The 18,753-nt window shown below is 36.8% G+C and overlaps 1 protein-coding gene across 1 annotated transcript in view; it reads right to left on the bottom strand.

Moving 5' to 3' along the window:
• The window catches only part of LOC149778443 (gamma-aminobutyric acid type B receptor subunit 1-like), a 128,425-nt gene extending 113,812 nt beyond the window's left edge, over nt 1-14,613 (bottom strand). Inside the window, exon 1 of the mRNA XM_089939276.1 lies at nt 14,143-14,613. Coding sequence (XP_089795402.1) covers nt 14,143-14,391 — 249 coding nt within the window. The 5' untranslated portion in view covers nt 14,392-14,613. The remainder of the gene's footprint in view (nt 1-14,142) is intronic.
• Between the last annotated feature and the right edge of the window lie 4,140 nt (nt 14,614-18,753).

The following is an 18,753-nucleotide window of genomic DNA, read 5'->3' as shown; positions in this document are numbered from 1 at the left end:
AAATTGCATTTGTTGTGCGCTGCACCTCTTTATGTTCCGGTTAAATGGCAACTGTCTCTAACACGATCGTCGAAAATATACTTATTACAAATGCAGCAACGATCTGCGGACTCAAACTCAGCTTCTTCCTCGGCGGTAAGCGGAATTTTGGTAATATTGTTAACCTCATTTTTAAGTAGCCTGTGTTGACTCCACGAATAATCTTTATCGAATACTTTCTGTCAACCGCACACACTACTTTCTAGGCCACACCGCACGGCACGTGTTGTTGGGTTTTTGTTGTCCAGGGTGCATCTGCATTGCGCGAAACAATATATACTTTTTGTAGCAGAATATCAAAGTCTGCATAGATTATAAAAGGGCACCGTCATCTGCCTGTTGTGGTTTTCAAATTTCAGCTTTGAGTTGTTGCTACTTGGCATAGTCACCGCTTGAACGTTTTGCAGTATAGCATGTGCTTTTCAAGCGCTTCTTTTGATGGACAACGATGCAGGCATATTACGCAGACAAACTTTCTGCTATTTCGCTAACTAATCTGAGCTTCGCCAAGTTTATTTAGGTCTTTTTTCCAAAAGAAGTGATTCTTATAAAAGAACGGATTAGTTGTATGGGCGGAAACCGCAGAGCTTATTCCTGTAGGGTAAACCTGATTCTATAATCCCACCCAAAGATGTTTAATGTTAGTCCATTTTGCTTTTAAAAATTTTAAAATCTGACTTTAAGCGTCTGGAAAGTCTTTGTCGACTTTGTGCTTATTTCTGGAATATTTATTGTGTTAACTGGTATAAATTATAGCCAGGCAACATGTTTTTATCCTTGTTGCCGTTTGTTTTCCATAGTTGCGAACTGGCAAGGCCCGTTTGTCGACAGTTAGTTTTGTAAGCAGGACCTTAAAATGAACAATATATTTTATTCCAGTATGCGTTACAAGCTCATGCAGCACAGTTGGTCGCAGAATACCCTAGATTTCAGCATAACCTAAATACGGAAGGTGAGCGTTACTTTCAAATAAACTGTGAATGCCAGAAAAAGCTATAGCTCGCTCAAAAACTGGAGGAGACGGTGTTGCATGCGGAAAAATATGTTTGAGCTAATCCTTTGCTGAAAGCCGCAATTTGGTTTGTCGCATAGGCCGTGTTTTGATTTTCTTCCTCCGTTTGCTCAGACCCAGCACATTTCGTCTTGCAATTGTCTTCCTCATACTACAGTATTACATTTCTTTAATTAGGAGACATAAACCACCTACCCAATCTACTACGCAAAATCATTTTGCTATGACAAGCACTTAAAAATACTAAAATAGTATTATAACAGCGTCTGCGCTGTCAATTTTGCTCGTGACCGTGAGCAATATGTCGCTTACCCTAAATACAATCTGTATTCCGCTAACAAGCTGAGCCAGGTGCAAACAACGCAACATAGAAAACATGCTGTAAAATGACACCAGCAGGCTTTAAAATTGGAGTACGTGATGGAGGCGAAGACAAGTTTACTGAGATGCTCCTGCATAAATTTGGGCACGAAATATTTAATGGCTCGACCTCAGTTGGTAAACTGCTTATCATATCAAAGGAGACTATCTTGACAACAAAAGAAATTATCTTGGACCTTGAAAAATACTAATTTAAACCGCATCTGGTATTTGATTTGTACTAGGCAAATGACGAATTACGAAGATGCCGAACAAAAACGATGGTTGGTAGCATTTATAGATGCGGGCTATCGTCAAGTTGGAGTAATGGAAAATAATACTGCATGGATCAGATACAAATCGCACCGTTTTGCATCCGAATGCTTTAAAGGAATTACGCCCCAGGGTCATATGGTTGACCACATAAATAAATTTAAAACCGACAACAAGTTGGAAAATCTTGAAGTTGTTACCCAAAAAGAAAATACTAGGCGTGCTGATGATTCTGGAGGTAATAACTTTAAAGAAGCAAGGCTTGTTATTGCAACGAACTTGAAAACACGTGAGTAAAGCGAGTTTTGTCGATCTCAGCTGCAGCAATAATATTATCATCTTAATAGCGGAGCCATTAATTTTGTCGCAGATTGATCTGTATTTGACTATTATCTTGGACTTTTACTCGATTAAAACCTTGGACTGTGGATTCTCCTCGACAGAAATAAGTATTCAATCTGATTTATTTTCTAAAAGATTTTTTTTGTATTTTATTTGATCTCGGCGTTATTGAAGAATCTCGTCGACAAAATTTCGGGCGAGGTAATTTCACAATAAATGAGTGAATATTAATTGCACCGCCGACTAAGATTCTATTATTACATTTTTTGCAGAACGATATTATTTTATAATGCTTAATGCAAAGGTGACCTTTTTTTGTTGCTTATCGCGGTGATCTGCGTGTGTGATAGCTTAAGAACAAATGGTTAGTCCTCTTGGGTCTTTGCCACTTGGGTCTTTATCAGTAACAGATTGGTGATGGTTGGCGATTTAAAATTAATCTTTAGTCAGATTTATTCACGCGCTGATATCGCCTTCATTAGCTTGACAAGTTGGCTCTCATGAAAACTTACTTCCTCGTTCTAACACGATATTTTATAATCATTGCGTTATACTAAACTTGAACCGTGATTCTTTCTTTAACGACGTCGAATGCGATGTATCTGTCATACGTGACCAGCGCTTAAACACAATAATTTACATCCGGTGCCTCATCAAGTGAACAGGTAACCTCAATATCCGCGATGCTGTTAACTAACCGCTCGCTGTGCTTTCCTATATCGAAATAGTTGGTTCTAAACTCCTGCAGTGTATAAGCTCGTAAAACCTTTCGATCAACGGAGAGATTTGAACTACAAATAAGCTCTTGTTCCTGATACTGTTTTGAATTAATCCTCGTTATTATTTGGTTGACGTTTTGCGAGTCAAAAACTTGCTTATTTTGAGTTTGTACATCTGGATTATCTCTTACAACTGTTTGAAATACAACGAAAACGTGCCGTGGCAGCTGATCCGACTGCGTTGTTGTCACTCGCTAAGTATAGCTTGCTGCTCCGGAAAAAGCTGGCTAAAACTTCGTATTTTGTTCAAAATAATTTTTCTTGTAAAGTTGTCGAGCGCAGATTCCATTGCAAGTTGCAGCTGACGGAACAACCTTTGGCATCTAGTGAGGTAAATGTTTCATTACAAACCGTTTATCGTCGACGTCTGCACCTTTTATTAGAATGTTATTGTGTCAGTTTCTGTTTAATGTGATAGTGCACATGATTCTACGATACACCCTGTTGTAATCACGACAAAATCCAAGATACTGGCAAGAGGCAAAAACATTGTGACCATAGCGCCCTCTGTAGTAAATTTCATACGGCGATAAAAGCCCTCGTTAGATCTGTTTGTGTATTTATTGGCGACGACGTTTCTTATCGCGCAATTTTTTTCATTACGTACTTCGGGGATATCGGCCCCTGCAGCATCTGGAAAAAGCTAGATGATTTGCACCGCCACCACCTCTGTCCTTAAACCAATGCGTATGTTTTGCTGTCGATCTTGAATACGAGTCGGGAAAAGATACTATGCTGAGAATTGTTGATGTGATTGGCATGTTTTACGAAATGTCATCGTCGGTCTGCGCAGCAAGTATATAATGCACAGACTGAAATAAGCTCCAGCCGTTGTTTTGCAGTGAAATTGCTGTATTGGCGGCAAACGGGCTGCCGTTGTCGGCTCACAGCAGCTGCCCACGCACCTCTATAAAGCCTTAAGGAGTAGTAGATAAACGAATTCTTTTTTTGTATTAATTGTTCGTTCACCGTTTGTGCTCATGTCATTTGTGTTGTCGAGGTCGAGGTCGTCGAGGTACTCGATGTATTAAAATTCGGTGGGGGTGTCCTCGGAAATTTTCGGCTCGGAAATATTGAGATATGTCATTGTTGACGTCATTTTATACATAATTTAGGTAAAACTGATGTCGTGCATTGTCACAAGGATCGCGCAGCAAGTTTACGCGTTATTTCTTCGCCATGCGACGACAGCAGCTTCTTTGTTGTTTTTAACATTGCGCACTCAACCTCAGGTGTAGGAGCTATCTCCTCTATTTCATCTTTGATTCCTTTACTAGTTGGCATAGTCGGCGACGGCAATGCCGTCCGAGACATTCCTTTTATCTTGTCGGCAATGTTTTGTAAGACAGCTGTTTCAACTGTTTCAACCGCCGATGCGGCGCCCGTAGCGAATGATTGCAAGAGCCGGTCCGTGTTTAACAATCTTAGAAAAAAGGCTGCTGAAAACCCTCCTCCAATTATTTTTTGCCTATACACCTTTCGCTGTATTGCTATTAGCATCTTGTACTAGAATAGCTAGACATAAATGCTTTCACAACGTAGTTTGCATCGCCAAGACCAAGCTATGCTGTATTCAACAATGGCATAGCAGTCACCTGGCAGTTGCAGAAAGTAGGTTACAGACTCAATATTGAGACTGATTTGCCTATTGATTAACTCTGTTAATGGCATATTAATACTTGAAATTAGACTTTTCTATATTTAGCGGGTAGTAAATTATATGTCGATGGTTACTTGCATTAGTGACCCCGGTGGAATGTCTGGTGAGAAACTGTATATCACCTGTCCACGTGATCCCTTAGCGGAATAAGACCCTTGGGGATAGAGCAGTTGTTCAAAATCGTATTTGCATCTGTTGTTTACGGATTGGTGCCCTCCGCTGTTGTGCTAAGAGCCGTAAAAACGCTGCTCAAATCTGAGCAATGAGCCGACTGTCTCCGGCCTGTTAAAGTATACCAGCATCCATTTTAGTGTTATTTTGGAGTGCTGTAAATGGGCTTTTAAAGAAAGTTGTCGCCGTTTCCGCCGGCCTCTACAATCACAGTTTTAATTGCCTTATTTAAGTCGATTACGTTATACGCCCTTGACGGTTTCTTAAATGTGACTGTGGCTTGTAGCGGAAATAAGACCTGTTTCATACTGCACAGTTGATCAAGCGAAATAGGAGGTATGTACTGCACAATAAAGTTTGCGTTATCATATTGTTGATTACATCTTATTTTAATTGACTATACTAAATCACAACGCCGTAAATTGCTACGCCATTTCGCGCAAGTATCTAAACCGGATCGCGATGAAGAACACTTTACTCTTCGGCCGAGACTAAACATTGTGCCCAAAGCTGATCCGAAATCTCAACAGCATCAGGCGGTCGATCATCGAGGTAAAGATCTTTATACCACAGTCCACAATTGTCCAGCCAGTAATTATTTAGCTTCTCTGGTTCATACCCCTATCTTGCTGTGTACTTCTTCGTTTTGGGGTCGTGGCGCTCTCTTTTCGTAGTTTCTAAAGCTCTTCAACCTTGTCACCAACGGCCGTGCGAAGTTTTTCTTTAGTATCAGCCAGCTCGGCCTCAGCTTTTTAATTTTGTCCCTCACGCTCTACCATGATAGGAGGATTTGCCAACTCAGCCTGGCAATTTTGTTCCTTAAGTAACTCAATTTCTCTTGTTTGCTCGTAGATTAATTGTCACTGTTCAGCTTGCCGGCATGCGGTTATCGTCGACTTATGCCCCTCGCATTCAACAATAGCCTCTGTAATCGGCTAAAACAGCTCTTTTTGCTCCTCCCCTATTTGCTGCAGACCAAGCCGACCCTCCTCAAATATTTTTTTTGTCCTAGCCCGTGCCGCTATAAGTCTTGCCAATATTTCTGCCGTTATACTTTACTACTATACAAACTTGCGAAATACTATCATCGCCTTTTAAAAGTAATCGTCAAGTCCGCGCCTAAACATCTTACTGCGATCGGCAGCAAATTTGTTAAAAAGAAAAAAATCATGACGTACTTGACTTGTAGCTAAATTCGTCTTTGCTAACTTCGCCGCATTGTTCGCTTGCTATGTTTTGAACTTCGATATTATCAAGGCCGCCGAAATGGATAAAGCAGTCAGTATTTCGACGAATAAATCTGTCGATGTTATTAAAACCCTTTGTAAGAAATATCGAGTTACAGAGTTTATTTCGCAATAACGAAAAATAAGATTTTATATTGTTGATCTCTGCATGCTCAAGAGGAATGTCATCGAATACAATTATTTTATGTTCGCTGTTGTCTAGCCCGCGCACTGGAATGAGGCAGTCGGGCTCAGTAATACGAAAAGTTTCTTTGGAAAGGGCGTTACCGTTTCCAACTACAGCTGCACCATTGCGCGCTGCCAGACTTTAAACCTCGAAACCTGGTATTCGGCTGGTAGCTTGGTATTTGTCTTGCTGTGGATTTACTGTGTAAACGTAACCTTTATCGTAAACTAAATTTTCGTTGTGAAGCAAACATTAAGTAATTTGTTTTGTAACACCCTATTCTGCCAACAATAAGGTAATGACAATTTGGTAAGTTTTTATCATGCTGCTGCCGTACCACGTTTTCAGTATCGAAGTTAATCACCGATGATGCAAAGGCCATATTACACTTGTCTCTCATACTAAGTTGCATATTGCACCAAAGTATGCGATGAGCTACTTTACAAAATTTGGAACTTACATCGGAGGCTCTGGCGAGGGCGTTTCGTCATCGCCAACTGGTCTCGCCAATAACGTTAAAAATGGCGGCGGCTACATGGCCGGTAATCTTAATATGCAAAATTTTAACATAACCTGGCATCCAAGTAATTAAACAGCGCCAATTAAATATTCGCAGGCGTTTACCGTCGGAATTATGTTTGTCCAGCTTGGATTTAAGGTAGAAAAATCCGGCGATACGATGGCCGGCGACACGAATATGGCAGGACATAAGATAATAAAATTCGACAAAATATATTCGCTGCTGGCTGGAAATACGGTCATTAATACAAAATTGAGTAAAACCGGAGACACAATCAGCGGACAGCTTACGATGACAAACGGGTCAAAGATAACCGGGTTGCCCGCAAACTACCCGCCGTCGGTGTCAGCAAGGCGTGGCGCTGTCAAGCTATGTTCCACAAGGTGGAGTAACTATGCAAATGGGAAAACATCGCGCCAAAGTACGAAAACAAAAACATGTGCGTTTGCGTTGTCGACGTATAAGATTTTAAATCAGCTGAGGACTTACCTGCGAGGTGAGCATGATATAGTTTTGGGTCAAGGATGATATGCTTACAGACATCCTTCCTCTTCACCTTGGCAGGTACGAAAAAGAATACGCCGAGGATTACAACGAATTTAAGGACATGCCAAAACTTAAAAGCTATGCGTCTTCACAAAGTATTGCTGAACACGTAACGTTTGCAGTAGAAGAAATTATAATTCCAGTACAGGTAAAACAATTTTGTGTAAATAGTATAATGGAAGGCAAAATAAGCATCGAATGTACATCTAAAAACTACCCAAAAAATGTATACAACGGCAAGTTCATCTACAAAAAGTGCGGTAGTGTTTTTCCAGGCGAGAAAACAAAGGTCTTGTTAAGTCGGAAGATTCAAATTATTTTGACTTCCTCGACGAGATAACAGAAGCGCTATCGGATTATTCAGGAGAAACATGAAATGAAACGATAAGAGACAGCCCCTCTAGAAACGTCACTTCCCGAATTATATCTTACCTATTCGAATAAACGCTAGTTTGAGGCATCATACACCATTTGAAGTATTTGCTAGCATCGTTGTGTTAATTTTTCCAGCTATATGTCTCTGTATTTTACGATTTGATCTTTTATTTGCTTTGCTATAACATGTGTAACTACTTAATAGAAGGTACTCACTGAAAAGCTTGAATCACGACAAAGAACAGGCTGAACATTTGAAACGCATGAGGGGTATTTGAAAAGTTTGTAATAACTATTTTGTTTCTTTGAGCCTGTCAAGGAAAGAAAAGCCAATCGACAGACAAAACAACGTTCTGCAAAATTATGTGAATATTATGTTATACGTAAATGACAGTGGCATAAAATGTTGGAGAAGGAGAAATAATTTTGCTACAGAGCAATGGGCATACTGTAACACTGTTATGAAAGTAAAAAATATTTGTGCAAATCGAGGTCTTGCATTTGTTGATGGCTGATCACAAACAGACTTGGATTGAAATCGCTAAACAACCATTCGACAAATATTAAAAGAGATACCAGAGGAATTTGAATGAAATGATCACGTGTGATGAAACACAGATTAACATTTTTGAACCCGACTTGGCAGAAAATAAAGTTTGCATGAAGAAAACGAGCGAGAGACCACAAAAGATCTCGACTTTGTCGGACTGTCAAGGGCATTTTGTGTTATATCATTATGATACATCAAGACTGCACATCAGCACATTTAATACTACTGGCACATTATTATTAGTCGAATTATTTAGGGAAAAAGAACATCTATTTGATAGGTGGTACTTAGCCAAGAAGGTTAAAAAGATTACGATAATCTCAAATAACTCATATTAACTGATGAGTTCAAGAATTGCATCCATACGAATGTCAAGACCTACTCTGATGAGCAAAAAGTGGACACTTTGGAAGATGTCGCCCACACAGTTAATGGTTATTCATTGATTCACAAAGTTTATGTTGTCATTAAACCTTCCTCTCAGCAGTATTTTGGTTAAAAGAAGCATCTCAGCATCATACGTGTACTTCCAAATCTCAATCTTGCACATCTTTAAAATTAATCAAAAACATCCGATAAGACTAATTAGAAAATCATTTTCCAACAAGTCATATGTTGTTATGTATATTTAATTTGCATTGCCTGCTGGTTAGGGTCGTCTTACTTTTTTTTATTCCATTATATGCTGTGGGTTATGTAATATTATAGTTTTGTAGCTGACCATGTCCAAACTCAAATTCATTTTGTTCCTGACCCAAATCATAAAATTATTTAATTCTGTAAACTACAGACATATAGCAACCACTTCCTCTAGGAGTATGGGTTTAATATTAGGATCATTATTAATATATATAAACTTATTTATCTTAGTTTGAATCTAGGACATTGTGTTTATTATGATTTTTATTATAATTTAGTACATCCCTCTAATTATAACTAAGATTTTATCTTGTAATCACTTAGAATCTTCTAGAATGAACTTTTCCATTAGGCAACAGTTTTTTATATAGAAAATGCTAATTGTTGACCTTGTCAAGTAGAGGAGTATAAAATCTTGCTTATTGGAAAATTTATTTATTCATGATGTAAGATCTGAGCAGAATCGTTTGTATTATTGTTGTCTACAGTATTTCATTTGGGTTGGAATTTATTTATTCAAATTATTTAATGCAGCATATTCTTCTCTGGAAATATATTGTCCTAAAAAATAACATTGTCGTAAACAAAAATTGTAGGGTTGTCGTTGGGATACGAATTTCTCTAAAATATTTCTGAAAACTTTGTTTTTGAAATTTAAATTCACCTTCTTTTTGAATGTTCTAAGTCACAGGTATCGTTTCACATATTAGAAAGCTATAGTAAAACCAAGAAAGTTTCAGAAGGTCATCTAAAGTAAAGTATTTTATGCTAAATCCTACCCAGGAAAGGTTAAAGTCCTTGAAAAAGCATGAATTACTCCAGCTTGCCAGTCAATATGATCTTTCTGAGACCATGACTTCTTTAACGAAGCAAGAAAAAATATTTTGGTACAATATCTGGTAGAAAGGAATGTTTTGGTTACAATTGTTTGGATTTTATTAGTGAGCCCCTATCTGCCTCTAACATAAAAGTTATGGAATTGAAACTAAAATACAAGAATGAAATGGAGTTAAGAAAGCTTCAACTTCATGTAATACATATGCTCTTACAGAAAGAAGTATTTTCCAGCAAGTTATGTTTGAATTAAGCATCCAGCAATTCAAGCATTCTGCCTATCACCTTGGAAATGAGCTTTAGAAAGATTTTATCAAACTTTGAAAAATATGATTTGGTCATATTCTTTTAATACTTGAGAAAATTGCGACGACGGTGTTCATCTACTGTTGTTAGAATCTTGAGGATTTAATCGATTTCAACTAAGTTTTGGAGATATTGTCCGTGGACCATTAAAGTTATTAAAAGAGAAGTTTCTTTCATATGAAGATTCCAAGATTAATCTTCTTAACACTGCCTCTGATTTCAAACATAAAAAAATAAGGCAAAGGAGTTTCAGCCTTGCGGTGATAGAGTTCTGGCTCTCGTGTCCACACCTTAAAATCCTCTTCATTCAACATGTTATTGTCCATATACAATTGAAAAGAAAGTAAACGACTTCAATTACTACTACTACTACTAAAATAATAATAATAATAATAATAATAATAATAATAATAATAATAATAATATAATGTTCACTTAGTAGAGCGGCTAAACTTTAGAAACTCTAAGCGCCTTATAATATTAGATAATAGATTAATAGATTTTATCAAGAACACTTCTGTACACCGGAAACAGCAACCATGCTGTCCTATTAATATGCTAAAGAATTATTTCGGTAGAGATAGCCCAGTTAATCATTCAATTTAGTTGAGGATATAAACGATGGAATGTAACCTGACTGTAATGGCTGTGGTTTAAAAAATCGCGGATTTAAAAAATAATTAAGTAATCTGGACCAGTCATTTTGGCATTTACAACTACAGTAAATCTGGACCAGTCATTTTGGCATTTACAACTACAGTAAATCTGGACCAGTCATTTTGGCATTTACAACTACAGTAAATCTGTGAACGAAACATCTATTATGTGAATATAAGCACTTGTTTCTCAAGCAGGAATATATGAAAATAAATAAATTCAAAAATAACTGGAAACTATTTTATAGAAGGAAGTAAGAGCAGCTGGAGTTCACCATGTACTTTTTTGCCCTAAGCAGATAATTACTATTGAAAAGTAAACAGTGTCACCAGATTAATTTCGAATGCCAAGAATACATAACCGTTTCGACAAAATTAGAAAGGTGAAGCATGCCACCAAGTTTGAGCTTTTAAAGGATTTCTGACAAATTCCACTCACTGAAATAGCAAAAGAAATTTCCGTATTTGCAACTCCAGATTGATTTATTAATATAAAGTGATGCCGTTTAATTTGAAAAATTCTCAGTCAACATTCCAGCGTTTAATGTACGTGATACAAGTATTTGCCCGAGTTTAAATATTACCCCGAGAAAAGAACGGGAGGTAGCTCTCCCCCCTCCCAACAAAAAATGCTTTGCATTTCCATCCTCAGTTTCGCCTATTTAAAAGTTTTGGAATTCTAAATAACACATGTTATGAAAACGGATAAATTGTTCCATATGTTCGAGTTGTCTTACCTACTAGTCTATGATGTATCTCTCAATTAGGTTTGGTAAAATGTCAAACCATTTTTCTAAATCAGTTGAATGAAATACATGTAATGTCTAGTCTCTAGCGTTGTGCTAAATCTTTCTTATCACAGATGCTTTTCACAAGAGCGGTTTGAGAAATATTATGTATTTTCCTTTTCCAACAAAATTGAACTTCTTGCTGTTGAATCCGTTTCCTTAATTGAACCGTATCTTTTAAGTATTTCCGTTTTTGATGATATCTCTGAAAGCATCGTGTATGTCAGTTCTCTTTCAGAGTTCGTATTCTCAGCCAACGCACATTTTGTGAAGCTATATATCACTGTTGAAATGTAATTGTATTTTTTATATCTTTCATCTGCTTCCGTGTCAACAATGTTTGCTTACCACTTGTCATTCCCGTGACTAATATGTATCCTTCAATATGTTAATCGTTGTCACGCTTATTTGTGTAACGTATCTGTAAGATTGTTCAATTAATCTTTTTTTTCAATTGAACACATTTTTGTTTCTGTTTTACCTTGTTCCAACGATTGATTAATATTTGTTTAAGCAACCAGCCTTTCATGATAGTAGTAACAGGTATCTTAAACTGTTTGCCTGTCATCTCTAACTGAGAGGTTTGAATTTGCTACTACAGTGTAAACGGTATTTTTTTTATATAAATAAAACACCCAGGGTAGCGTTAAGCTTGATAATCTTGCTTGAGGTGTTATCGTTTAACCAACTCAAGATCCATTTATGACAGGTAGTTTTATTTTTTAACAAATGCCACTTTTATTCGGGCCTTTCAAACATATAAAGTATTTCAGAGATATGTGAAATTATGACATTCCAGTGGTTGTTTAAAACGCAGCAACGTCGCCATGTGGTGCTCTAAATGCAATTTTGTTTTCCATAAATTTGATACGTGTTGAGTTCATGTCAATTTACCCTGTCATTCATTCTAGATTAACCTTGTTGAGTTTACAAGATCTTCAAATTTTTCTATAACTGTTTAATGCGATGCAAACTAAGGTATTTTACATAAAGGTTTACACAAAGTTGACAAAAAAGACATTGTCTCCTGATGTCGACAGCGGTGATTTCATAATGTTATACTCGTTAAAGACTTCTATGACCGCTCTTTAAACAGTTAAAATCAGTACAATTTCTCTTTGTTATATTAATTATGTTGTGATAAAAGCTCAAATTATTTTATGATCACTGATTTAGAGCATATAGACAAAGAACGGAACGTGAGTTTGAATTTCTCAGTGTAATCATCTTGTATTTCACTTCTTATGCGTGAATGAAACGGACTGAAAAGATCATGATAGATCTAAACCATCGTTGTGGATCAAAATTCTACAAACATTCGACATCTACAGACCATCCCTATTCCACCCAATAACATCCGGTCCCTTTATTCTCTGTCTAAAATGGTGTAGTAGAAGCTGCGACAAATTATTAGCGCACGCACGCGTCCACAGACTAGCGGGATCCACATAATCCCCACACTTCCTCAAAACAGCACTGGAATACTAATGATAAGAAACTGTTCCTGTGAAAACAGTATCTCGTCTACATGAAAATAAATTACTCATATAATCCTCTTTCTATAATATACAATTAGTATCAAAGAAAATCTTTCACGATTTTTCAGTCGAGCTATGATAACTTTATTTTCTTTGGGATGTAATTCCCCTATAAACAGCGTCGGATTTTAAGCCAGGACGTCGATGAAAAATATTGTCATTTTATTTAATGTGATTGGGTGTCTATGAGGGTAGTGCCACATTAAAACAATATTTGCTATACCATGCCATAAAATGGAAGCTAAGTACTTTTCCCATGACACACAGAGGAAGCCGACGCAGGCTGGACGGGCGCGAACCTGCGACCCTTGGTTTATGAGTCCGATTCTATACAAACTTATCAAACGCGCCTCTCGGATAAATTGTATTTTGGATCAATACTATAATGATTAGTCATACACACGTTGAAATTATATCTTACTATTTAAAAGTAAGCTATTGCATATTCATTACAGTGTTCCTATATATACACTGATTTGAAATCATTTTAGAACTGAATTAGTATCAGATAGTTTTGGTCAACTTTCATATCTTTAAAATTAAATCAAAGACTAAAAAATAAACATAAAAATAACTTACTTTGGATACATCCCCAATTCTACAAAGGATGCCATATCAACCAAATTATTGACAAATTCCTTATTCACGTTTTTATATTATAAATGTTATTCTTAAAGCTGCATGGTCACCCAACATTTCTATTTGACCAAATGTAAGAAATATGTCAATTTCAGCTTGAATTAACCACGAGGTCAAGATTTTGCAAACAAATATCCAGTACTAATATGATGCACATAAAACATTAAATTGAAAGAGAAACAATTAATTTCAACCTGTGTATGACTCGCGAACATAGGATTTCATGCAAAATCATCGGAGGTTGGCCCTTGATGAAAAGCATAGAAAGACTTCAGAAGGACCCAAAACAATGACAAAATTGATTATTATCCTAACTAAATGATTTCACATCATTCCTATATAAAAGACTATGTAAAAAATATGCTAATTTCAGCTTGAAATAACATGAGGCCAAGATTTTCCAAAAGTGACTAAAGACCAATATTAAAAATGGTTGACGGTGCACGTGTTTGAATGCTTGCAGTGAATGTATTTGCAAATATATAATAAAGATGAATTCAGTCTTTATTATCATATACTCTCTTATAGACAGTTTGCCTTTCAACCAAGAATACATTCGGATGTCATAATGTCGGCTTTTAACATATGAATGAGGTGACAGTACCAGGGATAACTACGTTGCCATTTATGAGAGTCTAAATATTGATCGCCAGAGCCTCCTAGCATCGCTCTCGGTTGCTATCACTTTAAGGGTTTCCTTACCTTGCTGTCGTTGTATTCCATGTTAAGTAGAAATGATGGAAGAATGTCAGAATGATTGTTTACGTCCTCCAGCGCCATTTTCACAGCCGGGAGGCACGCCTCCCCTCCCGCCCAACTCCCCGACATAGGAAATATTCCGCCTATAGTCAGGTTTTTTATCTTTATCCCTCCACCTATCTGGCAAGTGAATAACAGACCGAGTCCACCTATCAATAGAAATCTCGAAGATAAAATCCCATTTCTCTTCATGGTGATCAGACAAAGCGTATGCTATCAGTCCACTTCAGATTAGGAAATGTTCCTGTGTAAATTTCTATTTCCATATAACGATACAAGAAAGTACGATAGACAGAGTATAATTTATATGTGACTATACATCTCGTAAAATTAACAGTGAGACAAGTCAGTGGTTCACGGAAGCACGCAATGCGGAATCTCGACGCTCAGCTAGAGCTCTCTGGTCGATAGTTCTTAAATATGCTTAGCCCTGTACTGCTTGTACGATCCAACAAGTGTCCTCAGCAGCTGATGACGTCAACAAGACCGGCATAAAATAGTATTGATCGATGCATACAAGCCGTATATGGAAAAGTGGACGGAACAATAATCAATACTCTGTAAAAAGAGCGAAAGACCATTCACTTCTATATTTTTACAGAAAATGAAGAGCGTCTAGCAGACAAAACATGAATCTAATATTAATCATCGAGCCACAAACAGTTTGCCAATCACTGCAATCATTCTGCACCATCTCCGCTTTAAGCACCTCTAATAGCTATCAATTTACTATTCATTTTCGGGTTTTAACCCTGTCCCTAGCCAACTCGGAGGACACGTGTATGTATTAAGAGTACAAATATAGTACCAAACCTTGGCCCCATTCCTTTTGTATGACCTGCTAAGGACACTCATATATACTTTGATTTTAATTTAAACTACTAAGTAAAACGAGTTAACATGTGCTTTTGCAAAATGTAAAATAGCCTATGCTTATTGGAACACTTCAGTTCTCAAATCTTCTTTATGAAAGGTGCATGGTTTAGCACATACTGGGTCGTTTTCGTAGACGGCTAGTCTTTTTCGCGAAAGGGGACCTATTCGGCAAAAGGTCCCATTGTTAAACTTTATATTAAAAAGAAATATATTACATGTTATGTAAAATGAATTCCTACACAAAATAATTTCATTGTCAAATAATGATTGAAACTTTTAGTAAAAACACCTCGGACCTTTTCGCAGGACGTAAACCCTTTTTGCACTTTATTCTCACCTTTGCAGGGTCGGTAAATGTCACAAACGCTGGTAAATGTCACGAAATTTAAATGTTAACTAATTTATAATTGACACAGACGGTGAATACATTGTGACATTTACCAATGACTGCATTGCCAGTAAATGGAATAATTTGTGAGAATTACAATTTCGGAGATAATACAATCGAATGCGTGCATTGTCTGGACATTTATCTGGATTTTCGAGTAGGATCGTTCACAAGGTTTCCTACCTACCTACCTACCTACTTACCTATCCATCAATCAATATTTTATATTTTCCTGTCTCTCTACGAAAAAGCAGATGTTCCCAAAATTAGATTTTGCAAGTGATTCAAAATAGTAATAGTACTTTTTGCAATTATATTTGCAACATTACTGTACATGTTAGGTTTTTTTCTTTTAATAATGTGTAAAAGTGGTAATAAACTAGAAGATGATGTTGAAAAATGGTGCTTTTACTAAACTGTAATGTGATGGAACTTTGGAAGAGGAAGATAAAGCATGGTTCCAAGGTGTGCTTACTTCATGATTCATGGTGTATCGCGGCTTGACTGTACGAAGAAAACTACAGTAGTACATTTCCTATAGACTTAAACCGCTCCGATGTCCTAGTGGTTAGAGCGTCCACCTTGGATTCAGGAAGTCGCGGGTTCGAACCCCGATCGAGTCATACCAAATGCTTATAAAATGGTACTAACAGCTGCCTCGCTAGGCGCTCAGCATTGCGAGGTTTGTGTTAGGACTGGTCTGCCTGTTGTCAGGATACTGTGACTGGGTGGGACATGATGCTATACGTCTGTGGCATGATGCCCCAGTGCTAGACATCACTATGAAGTACCTCGCTGCAGACATTTTAGCGATATGACTGAAATTGTTTTAAAGCTACGTTAAAAATCCAAATCACACACACACACACACACCTATAAAATTTACGAGAACACTGCTCCCCTACCCCTCGCAATCGCTCATAGAGTCTGCGAGTGCTGAAACATTGACCTGAGTTTTAATATAGGATTAAATAATTATTGTTGGGTATTTATCGATGTGTAAATTTTACCTAATCACTCACAAAATAAATAAAGTCCGAAGGACTTCATGTAAACTTTGTGACTGATTAGGTAAAATTTACACATCGATAAATACCAAACCATGATCATTTAATCCTTATAATTCCAATTCACTTCCTTTATAACATCAGATCAGCAGATTTAATCAACAAAACATTCACTTTTATGTACATCGAAGTTTTCTTTCATTAGCCTCTTAACTGCGATAGAATACATAGCCCTATCTTCGCTAGCCAAGATTCATTGCTTCTTTATACAGTGATACGGGGTAGGATGTCATAGCGGGTCATGCCAGTGATATATTGTTATGATCATTATTATAATATATAAATAATGGTTGTTACGGTTAAACTAGGAATATTCCTCTTTTTGTTTGGAAAATTACGCTTGCGTATGGCACGTGTTGTCATAGCTACGTCGTTGTTACTTTCTACGCATCTCTATCTTTCAAAAGCAAAATCGTGTTTATTTTTAGTGATATACCTTGTTTGACATATGACCCTGACCTTTAATAACCGCTGCTGTAACATGTTGTCGAGGTGAAATGCAATAATTTCCGAAGATTAGCTTCTAAAGCCTGCCATATGCCTTCTTCGGCAAAAGGGATGAGTGTTGGAGTACAGGAAGGTCTGTGCAATTACATTGTTTTAACTTCTAATGGTCGATTTTAAGCTGTGGCTTGTCATTTTTGATCGGAAATCACAGGAGTGGGTGGGTGGGAGCTTGTTGTTGTTATTATTAGGGTGTAAGGCGTTGATATAGATAAAACTTCACATCAAATGATCTGGTAACAGGGAACCAAAAGTAGTCCGCAGAATTTATCGATGTGTAAAAAATTCCAGATCAGTATCACGTGACCGTTTCCATCCAATCAAACCGTAGTAAACGCAGTCAATTTATGCAAACTGGAATTATTGAAATATATAAAAGAAAACGATACAAATGGATCGTACCATTCCCAGTCGCAAGAAAACGTTGAGAGAGTAAAAATTTAAATACAAGACTTAGAGTTCAAAAGGTTGCAAAGAGAATCAGTGCGCTACCACAGATGTAAAATCCATCAAACACAATGGTTGTTGTTGTTGTTGTTGTAGGGTTTAACGCCATTTTTCAGCACAAGATAGGCTATACATGGCGGCCAGTATAATTGGTGGAGGAAGAACCCAGGAAAGCCCCGGGAAGAACCACCGACCCACGAGAAGCTACTGGCAGGCTTTCTCACGTACCAACGTTAGCAGAAGCTGAGACTCGAACTCTCGCAGACAGGGCAAACACAATGGTAGGTTACATGAATAAGTGTGAAGTTTATTTAAATATACGATGCCAAAGAAAAATACAAAGAAAGAATGAATATGAGAAAAAAATGCTCCTAGAAACAAATGTAAACGTTCCAAGTGAACAGAGGATTATTGCAAAGATGACAGAAAAACACTAAACAAACGGATTTAACAAAAATAAAACTTTAAAAATCTAACCAATAGAAATTGTTTTTCAACAATAGAATAAGCAATAAATTTAAACGTAAGGACACAATATTCAAAACAGATTTAAAAAGAACCACTTTTGAAAAAATATTTTTCAAATATTTTGAAAAGTTTCAGAAACATACAGTTAAAAGAAACCTTTTAATATTTTCAAATAGAAATGTAATTTTTTAAAGGTTCAATAATAAGAAACACATAAGGTCTGCAAAGTGTCAGGATGAATCTTACTGATGCAACGAATGGATCCACCCAAGAATTATAATGTCCGAGATTAAAAGAAAGGAACAAAATATTGCAAAATGGAAAACTATGATTTATAAAATAAACAATTTGGCAAACCAAAACTGCATATTTAACAAAAAATATAGCATCAAATTTGACAAAATATTAAAGAACATTTCGAACAAAAATATTATTAAAATATTAAACCGGAATCATTGAATGGTATGAGCACACGTAGACTCGTGCACATATACACACCTATATACTATCACAGCATTATAAACTTAAGGAGTGGCTCAGATAGTTATACCTATTGTCCAATACTTCTTTACACATACAACCAAAAGGGTGTAGCTCTTACAGGCAACCTTTATTTACTATCCAACACATCGTCACACACGCTAAAGGAAGAGCTATGGTAAATTTAATTATTGTTTCTATCACACCCAAACTTGCAAAGACAGGGAAAAATTTAATACCGGTGTGAGACGGTTAAGTCCCATCTAATTACAGATAATGGCTTATTTTACATTCTAACAACAAAAATTACAAACAAACCGACGA

This window comes from Sinohyriopsis cumingii, chromosome 17 (assembly GCF_028554795.1).
Source record: "Sinohyriopsis cumingii isolate HCF-2022 chromosome 17, ASM2855479v2, whole genome shotgun sequence".
Taxonomy (NCBI): Eukaryota; Metazoa; Mollusca; class Bivalvia; order Unionida; family Unionidae; genus Sinohyriopsis; species Sinohyriopsis cumingii.
This window is presented reverse-complemented; position numbering and strand designations above follow the sequence as displayed.